This window comes from Pinus tabuliformis, chromosome 3_2 (genome assembly GCF_031772625.1).
Source record: "Pinus tabuliformis cultivar Carrire ecotype Pingquan chromosome 3_2, CPIR1, whole genome shotgun sequence".
Classification (NCBI taxonomy): Eukaryota; Viridiplantae; Streptophyta; class Pinopsida; order Pinales; family Pinaceae; genus Pinus; species Pinus tabuliformis.
This window is the reverse complement of record NC_142302.1, coordinates 903994709-904016259: the sequence shown is the minus strand read 5'-3', so window position 1 is coordinate 904016259 and position 21551 is coordinate 903994709. Positions and strand designations below refer to the sequence as shown.

The following is a 21551-nucleotide window of genomic DNA, read 5'->3' as shown; positions in this document are numbered from 1 at the left end:
ATTCCATACACTGATCAACGCATGGCAGGCGGAGGTGAGAGAAAACTGTCGTTGATTGCGCGCTATCAGTCGAGCAAGTCAACTGTGTTGACACCTAATCTTCATGATTGGGAATTTTATGTAAATAAATAAATTGGGAAGGTGAACAGTCATCAGGAGATGAACTGAACAATCACTCCCTATTGTATATAACAATGGGTTACCTATGGAATATACACGAATCAGTTTTTTTCTACCTTTGGAGAGTTACTGCCTGGCCTGACATGGTATCAGAGCCAGCTCTAAAAATAGTCGTAACTCCCTTCATCTCTGCCACTGCCTCTGTCCTGAAATAGTCTGCCACTGCCTCAGTGCTGAGCGCTGCTCTGCCTCTGTCGACGGACTGACATGCCCAGAGATGCGTTGGTGCCTCCACGCAGGACTGTCCAAGCATCATTTCGCTCTCACCCAACGCCCATGCCCTTGGCCAAGGAATAACCCTGTATTGCGAAATTGTGTGACCCGTTAACAGTATTGGTAACTGATCTCGAGCTCATCGTCGTTCTCAGGGATTCCATGCGCAGCGGAAAAGTGGTATTATCGTGGTATGATGGGAGGAAGCCCATGAGGCTCAAAATTTCTCTCATGTGAGCAGAACGTACATATGATTCTGCTCTTCTTCGCTGAATGCGATTGATAGAAAAGAAGCCATGGATGACTGAATGAAACGGGAAAGAACTCGGACGGTCTGGTATTCATATATTCACGCGGGTTGGTTGGTATTGGTATAGGATTTGCTTTTCGTATTTGTTATTGATATTGATAAGAGCAGAAGTTTTGAATTTTGAAATGCGCAGAGACTTCTTTGAGTCTGCAATTTGCTCAAGAAGCCGAAGCTGCTGCCTTCAAGAAGAAGACAGATATCGAAGCAACTGGCAAATGATTTCTGCTGGATTGACCGACTGACTGGACCACTGGTTCTTTGAGTGCTTCATTGCCGTCATAATAAGGCATTTATGGTCATAGTCTCCGCGTCCATATTAACATGAAGCATTGGCAAAGCAAGTCTCAATTCCCATGTTAAAATTGGCAAGTTTTGATTTCATCATAATGTTCTCATGGTATCGAATGCCTGTTTCAAATAAATGCTGCTGACATATATTTTGAAGTTTTCAAATAAATATGCTTGCTGCATGATTCAAATAAGTTTGAATTTAAAATAAGTTTTGTGTGCTAGCCTCCATAACTTGGTTTAATGCTTTGCCAAAGTTGACCGCTGTAAATTACAATTCAAAGAATGCGCATGACCATGATATTTATAGGAGAAGTTTTATGAGATTTATATAAGATTTATAAGGTGAAGTTTTATGAGGGTTATATGATGGACTTATATGAAACTTATATGAGGTTTATGTAAGGTGAATTTATATAATGATGGATTTATAGGGGTCACATTGTGGATTTGAAATCTTTTGAGTTGCCCTTTTGAGTACAACTTCATTGTATATCAGCAGAAATTTTTTTTTATCAGCAGAAGTTTTTTTATCAGCGAAAGTTTTTTTATCAGCGAAAGTTTTTTATCAGCAGAAGTTCTTTTTATCAGCAAAAGTTTTTTTATCAGCAAAAGTATTTTTTTACAGAATGCATTCAATCATCTCTATGGTAGGAATAGTTCTCACTGGCAAGGAGAACTATCCTGAATGTTCCCAGATGATAAAACACACCCTCATCTTCAATGAGTTGTGGAAAGGAGTGTGTGTCGGAGAAGGAGACAATGACCCAGTGCAGCCTACATCAGACAAAGAGCTCGTCATTTGGGAAAACAAGAACAGCAAAGCCTATGCATTAATCATAGCATTTGTAAATGAAGAAGTAAGTCGCCATATTTCATCATATTCAACTGCCTTTGAAGCTTTACAAAAGTTGAAAGAACTCTATGACTCACATTCTGCACTTGAAGTTGTTCAGCGCATGATTAAACTCTTCACTCTTGAACTGAAAAATAATGATCCTCTTGCTCTTGCATCTGAAGTAAAGTCTATAATGCATGATATTAAATCCACTAAGGTTGAGCTGGATATCCCTCTTATTGCTTTTCTCAAGGCACTCTATCCTACCTACTCCAATTATCTTGAGTCTTTACAAGCAAATGGAAATCTTAAAGATATAACCTTTGACTCTCTTGTGAAAAGGTTTGCTGAAAGAGAGAAAGCCTTTGGAAAGAAGACAGCTCCTGAATCTTCTGAAGAGACTGTGTGCCTTGCTCATAAAGAAAATTATCCTGCTCAAGATTCTACAAGAGGAAGAGGTGGACGAAGAGGAAGAGGAAGATACTTCAGAGGCAGGGGGGCAGACATTCTCAAGGAGAAAAGGCAGATCTGCATTGCATTCACTGCAAACGAAATGGATCACATGATGCTTCTACATGCAAGCTACCATGGGACAAAATTGAGCAGAAAAGAAACCAGCAGAAAGGTAAAACTGATGATACAGACAAAGGTAAAGCACCTGAATCCGCTCACTATATTGAGGCAAAATGTAACATTGGAGTAAATGAAGATTTGTTTAATGCTTCACTTGCTTCTTCGAAAAATGATTGGTTGCTTGATTCAGGAGCAACAGGTCATATGACTCATAGAAAATATTTTTTTGAAGATTTCACTGACAATGTTGATGGAGCAGTATACTTTGCAGATCAGTCAAAAATCCAGCCATCAGGGCTTGGCACAATCAGGCTTAAACTACCTGGTCTTCCAGACTTTCTTCTGGATCATGTTCTATATCTCCCACAGCTCAAGAGAAACTTGTTGTCCTTGGTCCACATCCGCCAACAAGGTCACTCCATTCATATGTTTGATGGCAAGCTTGAGGTAAGAAAAGCATCTGACCACTCACTTGTCATGAGGGGAATAGAAGAAGAAAGGCTTCTCAAACTGCAAGGAACCTCTGCTCATGCACAACATTTCTCATATATTTCTCATCATGAAGAAGGTACACTTCCATCAAGTTTATTATGGCATGCTAGATTTGGACATTTAAACTATGACAGTCTCCGCTTATTGAAGAAAAATGGTGTTGCTGGTTTGCCTACAATTCCTAGGAAACATAAGCAATGTGATGCTTGCATTCTAGGAAAGCATAGCAAACAGTCTTTTCATGATTCACATTCAAGAGCACATAGGAAGCTTGAACTCATTCATTCAGATTTATGTGGTCCAATGCCTATTCCTTCTGCAAATGGAAATAAATATATCATGGCATTTATTGATGATTACACCAGAATGTGTTGGGTTTATTTATTGAAGAACAAATCTGATGCTTTTCAAACATTCAAGAATTTTCATAAATGGATTGAAAATGATGCACAATCTCATATTGGGTCTATTCGCACTGATAATGGAAAAGAATATACATCAAATGAATTTGAAAACTATCTTCGCCAACATGGGATCAAACATCAAACAACTGTGCTTTATAATCCCCAATAGAATGGTGTATCTGAAAGAATGAATAGAACAATCTTGAATATGGTACGATCCATGCTTTTCTTCAAAAATGTAAAGATAATGTTTTGGGCTGATGATATTCTATGTGTTGCATATATAAAGAATAGATGTCCATCTAATGCTATAAGAAACAAGACTCCTTATGAATTGTGGTATGGACATGTTCCTTCGGTAAAACATCTCAGGATCTTTGGCTCCACCTATTATGCTTTGATACCAAAGGTACATAGAAACAAACTTGGTGCTAGAAGTCATAAGTGTATCTTCCTGGGGTATTCAAACACCTCTAAAGCATACCGCCTTTATGATGAAGTAAATAAAAAGTTTGTTGTATCTAGAGATGTCATTTTTCTTGAATCATCCAAATCTGACAATGTTGTTGAGCGGCAACTTGATCGCTTGGATAGATTCGCAAAAACAAAATCATTTCAAGAATTTGATAATCAGATTCCACATCTTGAAGGGGGGATTCCTATACTAGATCAACATGTGGAATCTTCTTCTGAAGAACAATCTCCCCTGCATGAAACTCCAACAACGAATGATGCTTTAAGTGATGTAATTGATAGAATTGGGAGACTCAATCTTGATTCAGTCCCAACTCAATCAACAGAGCAGCCTGGACCATCTCAGAAAGGTCCCCCAAAATGGCTGACAAAGACACTTGAAAGTGTTCATCCTGATGAAATTGGAAAAACAGGAACCAGAAATTCAAACCGACAAAATGGAGGTGATGTAGATGACTCTAATTCACCTGTTGATATGGATGTTACTTACGATTGTGAATTGAACTTGTCTACATATTTTGAACCAACTTCCTTCAAAGAAGCTGCTTCTCATGATGAATGGAAAGAAGCGATGCAAAAGGAGTATGATGCTCTCATAAAGAATGGCACTTGGAAGCTGGTTGATCCTCCATTTGGAACCAAACCAATTGGCTACAAGTGGGTCTACAAGAACAAGTACAAAGCTGATGGCTCACTTGACAAGCACAAAGCTAGGCTTGTGGAAAAAGGTTTTGCACAGAAGGAAGGGGTCGATTATGAGGAAACTTTTGCCCCCACAGCAAATGGGCCGCCATCCGGACACTCTTTGCACTAGCAGCTTAGAACGGTTGGAAAGTCCATCAAATGGATGTAAAAACTGCATTCTTGAATGGAGATCTAAAAGAAAAATTTTTTATGTCCCAGCCTGAAGGATTTGCTGTGAAAGGACATGAACATAAAGTATGCAAACTTGTGAAGTCCTTGTATGGCCTCAAACAAGCACCGCGAGCCTGGTATGAAAAACTAACTGAGCATCTTCTGAAACTCAACTTCAATCATTTTGATCTTGATGATGCAACTTTGTTTGTCAAGAAAGTTGGCAAAACAGTTGTGTATCTTGTGGTATATGTAGATGATCTTTTAATGACAGGGAACAATGAAAGCTACATTGCATCCATAAAGAAGGAATTGGGGAAAAGTTTTGAAATGACTGATTTGGGCTATGTTCATTACTATCTTGGCATTGAAGTAACCCAACATCCAAAAGCCATATTTCTTTCTCAAAAGAAATACATTGGAGATTTGTTAAACAGATTTGGCATGACAGAATGCAATCCTCTTTCTACTCCAATGGAACAAAACTTAAAGCTCACATCTATTGAAGGAAAGGAATTTGAGGATGCAGCAAAGTATAGACAGCTTGTAGGAAGTCTCATCTACCTCACTACTACCCGACCAAACATTTCTTTTACTGTTGGAATCCTCTCCAAGTTCATGCAAAAGCCTTGTGAGGGACATTGGTCTGCTGCAAAAAGAGTTATAAGGTACTTGAAGGGAACTCAAGACCTTGGAATCAAGTATACACAGGTGGACGACTTCAGCTTGATTGGTACTCTAATTCAGACTTCGATGGAGACAAAGAAACTGGGGTATCTACTTCAGGATATGCTATGAGTCTTGGATCAGGAGCTGTCTCTTGGAGATCACGCAAACAATCAGTTCCAGCAGATTCCACAACAGAAGCAAAATACGTGGCAGCAGCTGAAGCAACAAAAGAAATTGTGTGGCTTAGGAAAATTCTTGAAGATTTGCAGGTAAAACAAGTACAATCAACTCCACTTATGATTGATAACATCTCTGCAATAAAGTTGGCCAAGAACCCAAAGTTCCATGATCGAACAAAGCATATCAATACTAAATATCATCTGATTCGACATCATGTTGAGGCCAAAACAATCCATCTCCGTCATTGTTCCACAAATGAGCAAATTGCAGACATCTTCACCAAAGCACTTGGAAGGGAAAAGCTTGAACGATTCAGAATGATGCTTGGACTCACCAACATACCTTCAGATTAAGGGGGGAACGTTGACACCTAATCTTCATGATTGGGAATTTTATGTAAATAAATAAATTTGGAAGGTGAACAGTCATCGGGAGATGAACTGAACAATCACTCCCTATTGTATATAACAATGGGTTACCTATGGAATATACACGAATCAATTTTTTTCTGCCTTTGGAGAGTTACTGCCTCGCCTGACAAACTGCGTGAAACATGCGTCTGGCGTCGGATCTGGAGGGCCCAGATTGGACCGCTAAGATTGCACCCGATGGAAAGAAACGGAATAGACAGGGAATTAAGCCGCGTTCTAAAGAGATTTGGAATCCTTTTGACCGCTGCAGTGGAGGAAGAATGCATCCACGGTGTAACTGAAGAAACGAACCAACGAAGCATGCTGGCGTCGTTTAGAGGAGGACAAGTGGCCACTCCCTAAGTGTTCATGATGACGCCAGAAGCCAAGAACTCCAACCACAGCCGCAGAAGGTGAATCAGCATAGGCGGAAGAGGAACCAAACAGGCATAGGGATCAAATGGCTAAAGCCATGAACAGAGATAGTGGAATCAGTGAGAGTTGATTTGGAGTTAGAATTTAGAAGAGTCTAAGCGACCAAGAGAGACAGTGAATAGTGAACCCTGAGAGGAGGACTGAACACGGAGAATAGTGAAGCCAAGCAGAAGAGACAGAAGGCCGAGCTGACCATAGGCAGCGTTGAGCACCAGAGAGCTTAAAGATTCAAGCCTTCCCATAGAGGAATCTATCTGGATTGAGCATCACATTTGGCTCTTTCCACTGTAGACCAAGAGGTCACAGAGCTGGTAGGAAGAAGAAGAGTCTGTGTACTCCAAGTGGCTTGGGGAATCCAAGAACCACCCTGCTAAGCAAAATCTACTTCAGGAGAACTCATATTGAGTCCCTGTATTGCAGTTTCTCTGCTCAAAGACACAATAAAGCAAGGCCACCACAGAAGCTGAACCAGAGACGTAGCGCTGGAGAATAGGGTGAATTCCTTATTAAAATTGTTTGTGTCTTTGTGTTGCTTACTGTATTTCTTTCTTGTCTCTCCATTTTATTTGTCTGTGTATTGGTAATGTGATCGATTCATTGTTTTAATAACACAGAACACACACCAGCACATGAGTCTGTAATACCTTTAGTTTAATAAATCTTTAATTGATGGCACTCATAGGGTGAATATCAGATCAGTTGGCCACAATTGGGGCATTGGGAGCGCCCATGGAAGCTTTTGTTCCTTAGATTGTCCCAAGTGAGAATCCTTTTTTGACATAGCAGCCATAGAAACGTTGAGATCTTGGGCCAAATAACCAGAGACCAGATTTTCTCCCATATTGGGTCTTTTTCATCCTGATATCTAGTCAAGAGATTATACACCTCTTTTGTAGTGAAAGTCCCACGTGGTGTATATCTGTTATAGACATTTTTGGGCACTACAACCCCAATCAAACATGTCCATAAACCAAGGGCTCCTAAGTACCTAAAAGTGTTGTTTCATACCCTAAAGGAACAAGGTCAGCTAATTACATCATCTCCCAAAAGTTCTCCACAGGAAACTGCTCAGAACTGGTCAAAACTGGACCATACAGGTTGCTCAATGCTAAGGGTGCGATGCATCCCACCTTTCTAGTGAAAAGGGTGCGATGCATACTGAAAATCCCTTCTATAGGGTGCGATGGGCGAGAGTGGACAAATGGCAGATACAGTTTGCGAGGTGGATGATCATGGAATCTTCCAGAAACTTCTCCTGTGACACTTGCCTCTCTGAATTCGCCCAGGGATGAGTAGGAGATCATCAATCTCCAAGTGGAATTAAGAACTATCAGAGAGAGGACACTAATCAAAATCCCAGAAGCTGACTCACCCCCCTGCAATCATCTATATATGGATCCCTCATCCTAGAGATCCAGAGGCTGGAATTTTGTATCTTGTAAGGAAGTGTTGTTGGTTTCTTGGTGGAATATCATAGTGTTTGGTGATCTAAGCTTTTCATGAGGTGAAAGAAGGGCTTTCATGCTAGAGGATGACGCTGGGTCAGAACAATTGGTTGTAATCCTCTTTGCTATTCCTGATATTAATAAAGCTATTCAAGTTTTCCTCCACATTCTTGTATGTTTGATGATATATGCATTTATGTGGTCAATATATATCTGGTCCTATATTGTTTATGATTGTAGATCTCTGTTCTTCGATAGTATTATGCTGCTTTGATTCCACAAGTGCTCTTTAAAGTTGGGTAGACAAAGGAGAAGCGGCAAGGATCTGTCAGAAGGGAGAGGAACCGAGCAAGGAACCAAGCGCAAGACTGAGGTTGGTGTCCTTCATTCCCCTCTTATCTACTTCTCATAAAGGAAAACGAAATTAGTTTTAGTTTGTTTGTTTCTAAGATAGCTACCAGTCTTAGTGGGACTAGCAGCTCTGAATGGACATTAGATTTCCCGATAACAATATCCCCATCGTAGGATATCCTTCTTGTCTGAGAATCAGATTTTCCTATTCATGAGTTCTCTGTCCAGTTCATTATAAATTTTCTCTGTTCCTTGTCGGATTATCTGTGCCACATTTAGCCATTGCCTATATCCTTGATTTAGGCCTGGAGTCCAATGTTGATTGATTGTTTCCTCCTGTTGTGTTTCCCAGTCCTCTGTATGTGGAGGTTGAAATACATTGTTGAGCCGTGGTCTTTGATTCCAAGAGTCCATCCAGAATCGAGCCTTACTGCCATCTCTGATTTCCCAGAAACTGTGTTGTTGTATCATGTTGCTATGTTGTTTTGCTGCATTCCAAATTAGGGATCCCTTTTTAGTGGGAAGAAGTTTAATTAATTCTTCTAGCGGCCTATTATTTACATATTTAGCAATCCATAGTGTTGCCCAAGGTGTGTGTGGCACTGATAGCCATTTCCACCATATCCTTGCTCCCATAACAGAATTGCTATGTTGAGGATCCCGGAGGCCCGCTCCTCCATATTTTTTAGGAAGGCAAACTGTCGTCCATTTAACCAATGCCCATTTTCTATTTTGGCCTGAGGATCCCCATAGAAAGTTACATTGCAAGTTTTTTATTCTTTTGAGCACCCATTTTGGTGCTACTAACACAGAGAAAAGATAAAGAGGCATCGATTGTAAAATGGCCTTAATCAGCACCATACGACTGGCCATATTAAGGGCTCTGTAAGTCCAAGAAGAAAGGCGGGCTTCTAGCTTTTGAATGAGCAAATGCCATGTGGCATGTTTAATAGCTGAGTCAGTCAATGGGGCGCCTAAATATTTGGAAGGAAGAGAGGCTTTAGAGAAACCAAGGATGCGAGATATAGAGGATTGAGTGGAAGGGGGGTGTGAAAAAATAAAATTTGGAATTTTGTTGTGTTGATGCTAGCTCCAGAAGTTTCTGAATATTCACCAAGCAGAGGTTAAATTTAAAAGCTTCTTGAACTGAAGGGTGCCCAAATAGCATGTTGTCATCTACAAACTGTTGATGGGTAATGGTTGGGGATTCATGGATAGAGATGCCTCTGATCTGCTGAGTATGAAGAGCATTCTTTATTAGACATCCTAGCCCTTCAGCCATTAACACAAAAAGAAAGGGAGAGAGAAGATCTCCTTGTCGAATACATCTTGAGGGGTAGAAAGGACGAGAGGGAATACCATTTACTAAAATGGAGAAAAAAGATGAGAATATCATATTCATTACCCATTTGACCCAGGTAGGAGAGAAACCAAAGGCAGTTAGCATTCTTTGCATGTATGTCCATCTTAATTTGTCAAAAGATTTTGATAGATCAATTTTGAGAAGCATACATGCTTTTTTGTTGTGCTTTAAAGAATGGATTATCTCATGAGTGAGGATGATGCCTTCAATAATTTGTCGTCCTTCTACGTATCCCGATTGTTATGGCGATTAACAGGGGGAGCAACAGTTTCAGGCAGGAGGCTATGACTTTGGATATGACTTTATAGATAACATTGCAGAGAGCTATTGGCCTAAATTTATCCGGAGTCATAGCATTCTCTTCTTTAGGTATGAGTGCAATGAAGGTCGCATTTAGAGATGGAAGCATCTAATGCAAAGTTCTATATTCTTCCACAACCTACCAAACATCCACTTTGATGAGTTCCCAGAATTTATGAAAGAAGTTGGAGGTAAATCCATCTGGTCCAGGAGCTTTCCCCTCTTTGAGTTGATTCATTGTTGTTTCAACTTTTGAAAGAGTAACTGGTCTCAGGAGTAGTTGATTATGTTCTTCCATGATAATTTTAAGGATATGTTGGAGGATCCTTTCTATTGTTGGTTGTCTGTTGATTTGTGGTTCCTGATGAACGCTTTTGAAATGTTGGAGTCTTTCTCTTTCAATATCCTCGTGTTGTTCCATCATTTCACCTGCTGATTCTGGATTTGAGAGATGTTGTTGCGCATTATTTTTTGAATGGTGGTGTGGTGAAATAATTTTGTGTTCCGCTCTCCCTCTTTTAACCACTTTACTCTGGATTTCTGCCTCCAGAGATCTCTTCTTTCTTTCTTCTTTCATCCAATTGCTTCTATAGGTTCTGTTCTTTTTCGATTAAAGTTTCTATTCTTCCGCCAGTTATTATGGTTTGCTGTATTTCCATCATTTCTTGTGCCAAAGCTCTTTGGGCTTGGAAGATATTTCCAAAGGTTATTTGATTCCATTGCTTGATATGAGCTTTGAGATGTTTGAGCCGTTGTTGAAATTGATACATTTTTTATCCTTCTGGGGGTTTGAAACTTTTCCAAACAGAGGTGACCATATTACTGAAATCTGGATGGGTAAGCCAAAATGCTTCAAAGCGGAAAGGTCTCATGGTGGAGTTTTCAGGTCTTTGCCATTGCAGAGATATGGGCCAATGATCTGATCCTGAGAGTGGCAAGATTGAGGCAGTAAAGTCTCCTCCTACATGAATTGCATTGTCAGATAATAAAAAGCTATCCAACCTCGAGGCAATTTGCTACAAGCCTGATATTTTATTGTTCCAGGTATAGATTCCGTTGTTAAAAGGCAAATCGATGAGCCAGTTATTTTGTATGAAGTCCTTGAAGTGGTTGCGTTCCATATCTAGTCCGACTCGGCCTCCACTCTTTTCTTCCAGCTTAGTGATCATATTAAAGTCACCCCTACAATCCAGAGAGGATGAGCTCTGGTGGAATTGATCCTTGCAATTGTGCTCAATAAAGCCAGTTTGTTCGCAGCATCCTGAGGGAAGTAGACATTGGTGAGATGTCCATAAATATTGGTCTCGATAATATGAAAAGTTGCTTGAATGAGATTATGGTTCGCATGAAAGTCAGTGAGTGAAATAGCTTGAGTATCCCATGCTATTTCCAATCCCCCTGAAGCTCCTGAAGTGTCCATTGCCACTGATTGACTTCCTGGCCAGGATTTTGCGAGAATAGTGCCTATGGTATTACTATTACATTTTGTTTCTTGCATGAAGAATATGTGAGGTTTCTCCTGTTGTATCATGTTTTTGATCATTTTGTATTTCACAGGGTTGTTTAACCCTCTTAAATTCCAAGATGTGAGCTTCATGATTCAAGATTGGGTAACAGCCTGTAGTACTTTGTTAACTTGGAGTATCTTCCTGACTCCACCAACATTTCCCCAATGATGATGGTTCTTTGCAGGTCTGTCTTTCTTCCTCGTTTCTTGGTATCTTTGGGGAGGTTTTTCCCATCCCATTGACTGCCCAGCTGAATCCCTAGAGTTCACTGTTGATGTGCTCTAGAGAGGATTACCTCCAAACTTTCTAGTTGTCTATCCAGGATTTTATCAAACTCTTTCCTTCTGCAAGCTTGCTCAAGACTGAATATATCCAGATCCCCAATGTCAATACTTTCAGGTTCCTCTTCCATATGTTTGGGCTCACTGCTTCTTGCTAGTAAGTCATTTGAATGAATTGGTTCTTGGTGAGAGAACCATTTCCATTCCATTATACCTCGATTCAAATTCCTTGGTGGGTTTGGATGTTGGGCTTGTCATGGTCTGAGATGGCTTTGGGTCTTTCCGAGAGACTAAGGGCTGAATTACTAGTTCTTGGTGAGAGCTAACCATTTCCATTCCATTGTACCTCGATTCGGATTCCTTGGTGGGTTTGGATGTTGGGCTTGCCATGGTCTGAGATGGCTTTGGGTCTTTCCAAGAGATTGAGGGCTGAATTACCACAAATGGCTTGAGTAGATCTTCGATATGGGTGGAGGGTTCAAAGTCTTTTGAAGCTGATTGAGCTAGGATATCAAAGATGTTACTGGTGGATGGTAGGGTTGAGTTGGCTGTGGGATCTTTGGGTCCCGAAGCGGATTTTTTGTGGTTCTTTTTCTAGGTGTTGACTTTAGTAAATCCTTCCTCATCGGTTTTTTCTGGGGAGGTATTAGTATTGGGGTTTACGTTTAGGGGGGCAGTCACGGAAAAGATGACCATGTGCATGGAATTTTCTACATCGAAAAGGAACATGTTCATAGTCTATTGGTTGAATCCATTCAAAATCATCGTGATAAAGACTTACCGAGTCCAGAAGTGCCTTGTCGAGATGCATGTAAACACAAATGCGAGCATAGGAAGTGTACCTTCTTAGTTTCGTTTCTTCAGCTATCTTTATGAAGTCACCCAGACCATTTCCAATGTCTTTTAGAGATTCTTCATCCCAATATTCTAATGGAAGGGAGTACAGGCGGATCCAAACAAGCACCCAACTAAAATCCTCTTTGTTCGGATTGAATCTTTCTATCCAGTCTCTGAGATACAAGCCAGCAGAGTTGAAGAAATAGGGACCTCTGTCTAGGACTCTATTACGGTCTTCTATGCAGTTGAAGACAGCCGTAAAGAAGCCTTTGGGTCTGAGCTGCAGGGTTACATGTCCTTTGGGTTTCCATTTGGCCACAACCCAGCCTTGCAGGGCTTTCTCTATTGGCCAGAAGCCAATAAATTTCCCTATGAGAGCGTGGTCCTTCATAAATTGGATTTGGGCATTAATCTGGTGACCAGGTAGTTCTATCTTGGGTCTCTCTGCTGCAATAGGTTTGCAGGTGGCCGAGGTGGCTTTGGGGATCTTGTTCTTCAATGTCGGATTATCTTGCTATTGAGTCGGAGGCAATGCCTCCACGTCCTGTGTTGATGTTTGTTTCAATTGCTCTTCTGGGTCAATCTGCTGTATAGTGCTAATGGGCTCTACCATGTCAAAATCCTGTTCAGTCTCATTTTGAATCCGTATCGTGCTGCTGCCGCTATGGGGAGGCTCCGCAACACCCCCCGACCCCCGAAAGGGGACCCATATCAATGGATCTGAATGCTGGGTTGTGTGGTTGCCAGAGAAGCTGAGGTTCTGCAGGTATGTTGTTGTTCAGAGAGGGTCAGATGTTGTGTAGCTCATCCAAAACCCTAAGCTCCCATTCCTCGATTATTAATCACATGTAGCATAGCTTTAATGGCTTGCACCCAAACACATTTTTATGTGGACAATGCCAAACACACACTCCTCAGTGCACAAGCTTGTAATGACATCCCTTTGTAAATAAATACTTCATGAACCAAGTATCAACTATGTTTCAACACCATTTCAATATAGAAAAAAATAGACATAATGCAAGCACAATGCAATTGGGAAACAAATGTGATTTTCTATAGTTGAGCTACCCCACCTCTATTTATAATAAGGTTATGTCAAAATCAAGGGTCATCTACATAAACCATGAGTGAGCCACTAAAACCAATGACAAAAGACACTAGTGACCTAACACCATAATGAACACTAACCTAATAAGCATTACTATACTAACATTAGCCAACTATCAAACATAAGTGACCTAAGTAGGCATTGCAACCAAGAAAAGGTTGGTGTCCTCCCCTTTCTCATTGAGTTTGTAAAACTTGACCTTTACTGTTGTTAATATCATTAAGTTTATAGTCCTTAATTCTCACTATAGTTAATATTATGAACAAAATCTTTGGTCGATCTTCCTAAATTAATTCTTCTAATTTTATTCTATAAATAAATTTCTAGAATAACCAACATACAAAACTCTACAATAAAACAGTTCGTAAAGTGGCATAAATCATCTCAAATTTGCATTGATTGGTATTGAAATATAATGAATGCCTTGCAAAGATTTTATTTATGACTTGTCATTGTTATGTTGGTTAATCTTGTTAGCATTACAGTGGTTAATATTGTCTTAATGATACTTATAATCCTCTAGTAATTGTTGTGGTTTTGTTGGATTGCACTATTACCCTTATCATATCAAGGTTGGCTTCTTATATGATGTCAACATTTAGAGCTAACCTACTTTATCACCCCCTTCAACAATTACATATATGAAGTGTATCAACCTCATTTAACATTAAGTTATTTGATCATATGATACCACATATTACAATGTATTAAACAATGTAGATACATAGATATAGAGTACATATTATGTGCTCTCTTTATTCTTTTGTTTGTTTTTATAATACCCTTCAACAATTACATATATGAAGTGTATCAACCTCATTTAACATTAAATTATTTGATCATATGATATCACATATCACAATGTATTAAACAACGTAGATACATAAATATAGAGTACATATTATGTGCTCCTTTTATTTTTGGTTCGTTTTTATGATTATTATGTGATTGGATTCAAAATATTAATCACCCCCTTCAACAATTATATTTATAAAGTGTATCAACCTCATTTAACACTAAGTCATTTAATCATATGATATTACACATCACAATGTATTAAACAATGGAGATACATAAATATAGAGTACATATTATGTGCTCTCTTTATTCTTTAGTTCGTTTTTATGATTATTATGTGATTGGATTCAATTTTGATGTGAATATCACAACTTAACCAAACTTTGTCCCATCTTTTTTGAATTAAAACACTCTCCTCTCTGTATATTTTTGGAAATTTCACATCATAGCTTTTTTCAAACCTAAACTGTTTCCATTTACCTCGTCCAATTAAATTTGCCCCAACTGTAATTAAGATTTCAAACCTGAACGATTTCCATTTACTATTTACCTTATCCAATTAAATTTGCCCCAACTGTAATTAAGGTAAAGAAAGAAATGACGATTTGCCAAATCATTAAAGTCCATTAGCATCCTGATGTGAGTTTTGTCACTCTCTTACCATTTGTGCATTACTCTTTGCACTAAATTGCAAATTCCATCTTAGCCCTTTACCTTCCTTCAAACATGGGACCTCTCTGGGAGTCTTTATGAAGACCATTTATTCTTACTAGTAACTTTATCATGTGATAATACATTTCTTCTATGTCGTTCACTTGCTGGTTGTCTTTTGAGCACTCTTTTTTCTCAGGATGCGTGATATCTAAGCATTGAGGTTTCTCTCAACCTTTTCTACTGGAAGCCCATCTAATGACTATAAAAATCAAGTCATTGCTTCCTTGTGATGTACGCCCTCCCATAATGAAAACTGTCCTTGGTTTTTCTGCTGGGATAGTAGTGACTATGCATGCTAGTTACAGTTGGGATTTTAGTGGGTATTAAAAATAGAAATATATATAATACAACCACATTCAGCTCCGCTAATCTATAGCTAGAGAGCCGCAGTACCGCCTGAATTAAGCAAAAATGAGTATCTATTATCATGCAGCCAAAAGCACATGACACAGGCTCTCATCAGCTCTGTCAAACAACTGTGAAAAAGGTATATCTTTTCTGTGGTTTATAGACCCCAGATATTAGTGACTATTAAGTCCACAGAATATTTGTACTAGGCAGAATATTTGTATCAGGCAAATCTACCTGAAGGTATCACTCCCTGCCCGCTCAACCATGGAGACTGACCTCACAAGTGTTGAGAGAATTGAACACGTGACTTATCAATAGCAAAGGTGCTTTAACAACGGGGACTTGACCAATTAAGCTAACCCTTGGGGTTAGGATATATTTTATCTGTAGAACCATTAGAGCAAATTCCCAACTTAGCAAAGACAGAAATATGGTGTTTATAATAGTCCATGAGAGTGGACCAATAATAAGTAACCAACTTTGTTTTTCTTTTCTTGAAGTCCCCTATACAGTATCACTCTTTGGTCTTTAGGATTGAATTTTATCTAGCAAAAGGTCCTGTTAATGAAAACTTTTATCACATCTTACAGGTAAGCTAAATGCAACAGATCACTGCTTGGGAAAACTAGAAGCTCTATTTGAAATGTGAAGCAGTGGCTCTGATAGAAGCCATTAACAGCCTGTTTAGCTCTCTCACCTGTCATTACACTATTCAATCTTTTAGCTTCTATAAATTCCTTGTAGTAAGGGCCAACATAACAAATTCCCCACATTGGGCAGAATTACAAGTTATAAAGGAATTGTGCTGCCATACAAATATAAGGGAGTAGCTAGGAAAACTAGCCCAAAAACTTGGACACCTTCCTGTTTAGAAAATCTCTTTTCAGCGGCTAGCAGAGTAGCTGGGCTAGTTGTAGCAGCTGGAGCTCTGTAACACTTGGATTCTTGTTGCTACAATTTCTCTTGGAGAAAAGTGCATCTTAAGACTCTTATTAGCAGTCAAATACTTGGAATCCGCAAGCTATGGAGCAGTGCCTGATAGCAGCACTGACCGTGAGAGTATGAGAGAAGAGTGAATACTAAATAGAAGATCCCTATTGATGTAACTTCATACTTCAGAGCCTGTGCCGAACTATATTGCAAAGGAAGTTCCTATCCTGGGACAAATACAAACTTACAAGCCCCCAACAAAAGCATTTCACCAGCACCTATTCCTTCCAATTCTGTACAACATGCCCCTAGTCACCAAGACCGCTCTGGATGATTGTGAGTGGATAGATCATGATGACATAAAATTGTAGCCAGTGTGGCAATCTAAAGTTTGTAATCAGCCAGTGTGGAACTTTATCACAGTGACAAGGTAGGTGCCTAATAAGCATGGAGTTACATTTGAACCTTGAGCTATGCCAGCTCAAAATAAAAAACAGCTGTAAAACATGCAAGGCTAGTTCCATGTTCTCTATGATATCCCTCTTTTCTATAAGTTTCTCTAGGTTCTTTCCACTATACTATCTGATCTGAGACACTTTGAAATATGTGTCAAAACGATATTAATATTGAATTGCCCTTCTTAGACTGGCAATATGTAGAAGTGAACATCAATCTATTCATAAACTTTATCTGATACTCAAAAACAAGGTATATGAAAATGGCAGAAGACAAATGGTGTCTGGTAATTCCTTTGTAATAACATCCTTGAGAATAAGACCAAAGCCCTAAGAAACCCAAGGTCAAAGTTCTTTAGGTTGCACCGCAAACCTTGTTTAAGTACAAAAGAATAGAATCCAAATGATTTCATAAAGAAAAAAAACAGAAAATATCTTGCTTGCTCTCGAATCTGTGATCCTCTCTTCTATGTGGCATTTCTTTTTAAAACAAAATGTCCTTCAAAGGACATCAACAATTGCCCATACTGCACAGTGCAGCCTGCAACTGCTAGGCCCTGTTTGATAATACGATTACAGATGCTTGATTTCCCTTCTCATGATGCCAACACATGATAGTTTGTTCGCCTCCTTCAAAATCCATCATCCATCCTCCTGGGACTTGCAAAATCGGTATTCTTCATCTTTAAAGCATATGTGAATCTCACTGCCCAATTATCTCAAACAGAATGTGGAAATTAAAACTTCTCCTTTCTTGAATTCCCTGGCCATTCTCTCGAGATCGGGTGAGTCCTTCTGTCTAGAGCACTGGGGTGTTTGAAGCCCTGCTGGATACAAGGGGCAAGGGAAAAGGAACAAAACTGGTTGCATGCATCACATTTCTAAGCACCACTCAGTTCTCCAAGTCTAGGCCTTCTTTCTGGTGGTTGTGCTGGAAGGTCATCAAGGTCCTCAGACATAGACTTTCTTTTGTTCGAAGCAGGCTGCTGTTGCTCCTTTGATAGACCCTTGATAATGTGACCTTTAAACCGTTCCACATCCGCTAACTTCACAGGTTTTAGTATGAACTCCTCTGCACCTTCTTCCAAACATCTGCGTGTATCATATTCGGAATCAGAGTCCAAGTCCAAAACATTCCATAGAACCTGAGGAACATCCATCTATCAAGACTCGAGCAGCAATATTGACCCCTTACCTGTTGATCCGAGGTACGACATTTTCAGAAGACATTATCACGACAGGAATCTCCTTCAATTTTTTTGATTCCTGCAAAATTTTACGAGGAAATTCAGTAAATTAAAACAATTTCACAGATGGAAGATCAAAAGGGCGTTTCCTCTTCGTGAATCTGTAAGGAAATCACAGGATACCTTGATTCTTTTGAGCAAGTCGTAACCCGTCATCCCCGGCATGCAATAATCAGTGATGATCATATTAACATTGAGGTTCTGCAACAAAAGAGAGACTTCAACCGAATAAGGTCCCAAAGAATTAATAACTTATACAAGCCCTTTATAACCAGGTCTCAATACACGAGTAATTTTGACAGGAAACATTGCTAAATTCAAATGGGCAGTCAGATCTGCACAAAAATTTCAGAAATACCAAAATAATTAATATTCTTTCAAGAAAGAAGAAGCATACATCAAGATCTACAGAGCTGTGATCTTCATCCAGGCCAAGGAATTCCAGAGCTCTTCTTCCACTATCTACAGTGGTCACTGCAAAATATTGGAAACAATTCAGTCAAACTGTTACCATAGAACCTCAAAGCCTAATAACTAATTATCCACCTCCACCAGATGCATACCAAAATAAAGCAGACAAAATAAAGCACACATCCCTCCTATTTGTGGAGGTGGCGAACCACACCATGTTTCTGAACTGGTAAGATACCCATCATGAAAAGGGGCATGCCTGGTAGCCAGGACAGGTTAAGGTTGCCCATCATGACATGGGCATGTAGCTCAGTGGTATAGAACAGATCAGTGACAGGAATTACTACAATAAAATTGCAAATCAAATCAGCCTAATAGTAGATCATCGGCCTTGACCAGATGCATATCCAAATAACGCAGACACATAAAGCTCATTCCCTTTTCCTGCCAAACCCGTTGGAGGTAGCAATCCACAGCTTGTTATAAACCTGGTAAGGATGCCTGTATTGAAAGGGGTATGCCCGTTAGCCGGCTGGGGGCAGGTTAAGGGTGCCTGTCATGTAAAGGGCACATAGCTGAGTGGTAGAGCTGCCTGCTTAAGCGTGACCATCATGAAATGGGCATGTAGCTCAGTGGTAGATACGTCCCCTGGGCAGGTCAGCTTATGGGTGCCTCATGAAATAGGCATGTAGCACAGTGGAAGTACAGGCTGCAGCCAGTAAGGGAATTAAGTCAAGGGTGCTTGCCATGAGATGGGCATGTAGGTCAGTGATAGAGCAGCCCTGCTCCCAGGGCCGCAGGATGTCAGTCATGAAATGGGCATTTATCAGTGTGTTAGTGCAGCCCACTGGCAAGGGGCAGGTCAAGTGTGCTCATCATGAAATGGGCATGTAACTGAGTGATAGAACAACCCACTAGCGCCCGGGGCACCTCCTAGCCTGTCCAATTTTCCATATCTCCTGTATTTCGGATGCTAAAGACAGCCACCATTAATCTTTTATGAGGATCCAGACAAGGCCTAACCAACCAAATATCATAAAACTGACATGAACCCCAAGGAAAAACCGAATTCCATAATTTCGAAGTACCTTTGTCAGCAGAAATCATGGGCCAACCTACCCAATATAACACAACTGGCATGAACCCCCAAAAGAAAATTCAAATTCCATAATTTCCAAAGTACCTTTGTAAGCAGAAATCTTGAGCAACCTCTCGATGACTTTCCGATCAACAATACTATCGTCCACAGCAAGAACATGAAATTGGGACGAGGCAACAGGCCTCTCAGATCCCTCACTTGAACTGCTACCACTCTCTGCCTCCAACACCCTCTGCAAGAGGACTCCTCCATCTCTGCCCATTTCCAAATTTGCCCCACCAAAAACTCCTCTGTTCTCCCTGTTTTCCCCTCTGAAACCCCAACCAACCTATTCACATGGGCGGCAGCTCCCCACTTATAAAAGGGCGAAGAATTCAAGACCCAAAAAACGCATGAATCAGATGTTTGCAGCACTTGGGCACGTATTATCTGATGGATTGACGACGTTACAAATCTCAGAAGAAGGCTTGCAATTCGAAATCTGAAATCTGGGTGGGAGCAGATTTTTCGGGATGGGCTGCTCGTATGGGGGAAAATCTGTCGGAAAATCCTTTTTCGCTCAGTTGCCCACTAGGCGCTCATCATTATTATTTCACATACGCGCTCTTCCCCAATATTGTTGTTATTTACAGACACTCAATAATCAATTAACAATCATCGTATCATCTTCGATTCGTCCCATTGCGGGTCAGAGAGATGCAACGTGCGCTGCATGGTAAATCGAGCTAACAATAATAATAATCAATCCCCCGCAACCCCAACGCCCCCAGACGCAGGGATTCTTCGGATTTGCTTCAGATTCTGCCACCAATAACCGGCCTCGCCCACTCATGTGAACGCCACAAGATACGCAAAATCATCGAATCGGATGACCTCTTGGATTTTGGTTTATTTAAATGGGAATTGGATTGGAATCCCGTCAACCCAACTCACAATCAGCCCCGCACACAGTCCTTAAATGCTGGATTACTGCCATGAACAATCTTCAAAAGTTGGTCTGAAAGGTCTTACCTAATAAAATTCGAAAAGTTAACCTTTTACCAGTCAATTCCCCCAAAGTTCTCAGCAACACGAGTGATTTTTCCCAAAAAGTAGAATTCGGGCGCTCTCTAAACCTCGAGCAATCTAGAAACTAAAATTTAAACGAAGATTTTCTCTGACCTATAATCCAGATCATTTGATTTTGCAAATCTCACATTAACCCAGAATTAATTATCCTCAAATTTTTTTATAAACCAGATCGTTTGATTTTGCAAATCTCACACTGACATTAACCTCAATTATTTTTTGATGATCCAGGTCATTTGATTTTGCAAATATCACATTTACCTAGTATTGATTATCCTCAATTTTTTTAAGCATCCAGATCATTTGATTTTTCAAATATCACATACACCCCGTATTAATTAACCTCAAATTATTTTGATGATCTAGGTCATTTGATTTTGCAAATCTCACATTTACCCACTATTAATTATCCTCAAATTTTTTTGATGATCTAGATGATTTGATTTTGCAAATCTCAAAAAATATATAATCGCTAAATTTAATTTTTTTTAATGATATTAATAATCAATGCAATTATATAGATTAAATAATTAATAAAAATAGATATACATCAATTTATAATAAATATTAAAACACAAAAATGAAATTATAATTTTATTTTAAATCATAATTATTATTATATTATTGTGACAAAAAATTAAATATATATACATTTAAAAAAATATGTAACAATATTCTTATCTTGTAAATATGTCTTATTACAATATTATGGGTCAATATCATGACTTATCAATTCCACAATCCAAAAAAATTATAATTCATTTCATATATTACACTAAATTATATGACATTTTTTTAATTAATCAATTTAATTAGAAAAAAAAAGCATAACTATTAAGAATACTTTAAAATATTTGATGGAAATTAAATATTTACCATCCACCTAATAATTGTTGATAATTAAATTAAAATTCTTAAATGTCTATCCCAAAATAATTGAGACTTCTATATATATGTAGAG

General features: G+C 39.3%; 1 protein-coding gene across 1 annotated transcript; it reads right to left on the bottom strand.

Annotated features, from left to right (window-relative positions):
- Positions 1-17348: 17348 nt before the first annotated feature.
- Positions 17349-20632, bottom strand: LOC149183551 (two-component response regulator ORR3-like). Its single transcript, XM_089417181.1, has 5 exons — positions 19607-20632; positions 18410-18486; positions 18136-18213; positions 17961-18031; positions 17349-17857 (listed from the first exon to the last, which is right to left on the bottom strand). The coding sequence occupies exons 1-5, from the start codon at positions 19782-19784 to the stop codon at positions 17647-17649; spliced, it is 615 nt and encodes a 204-aa protein (XP_089273307.1). The 5' UTR covers positions 19785-20632; the 3' UTR covers positions 17349-17646.
- Positions 20633-21551: the final 919 nt, after the last annotated feature.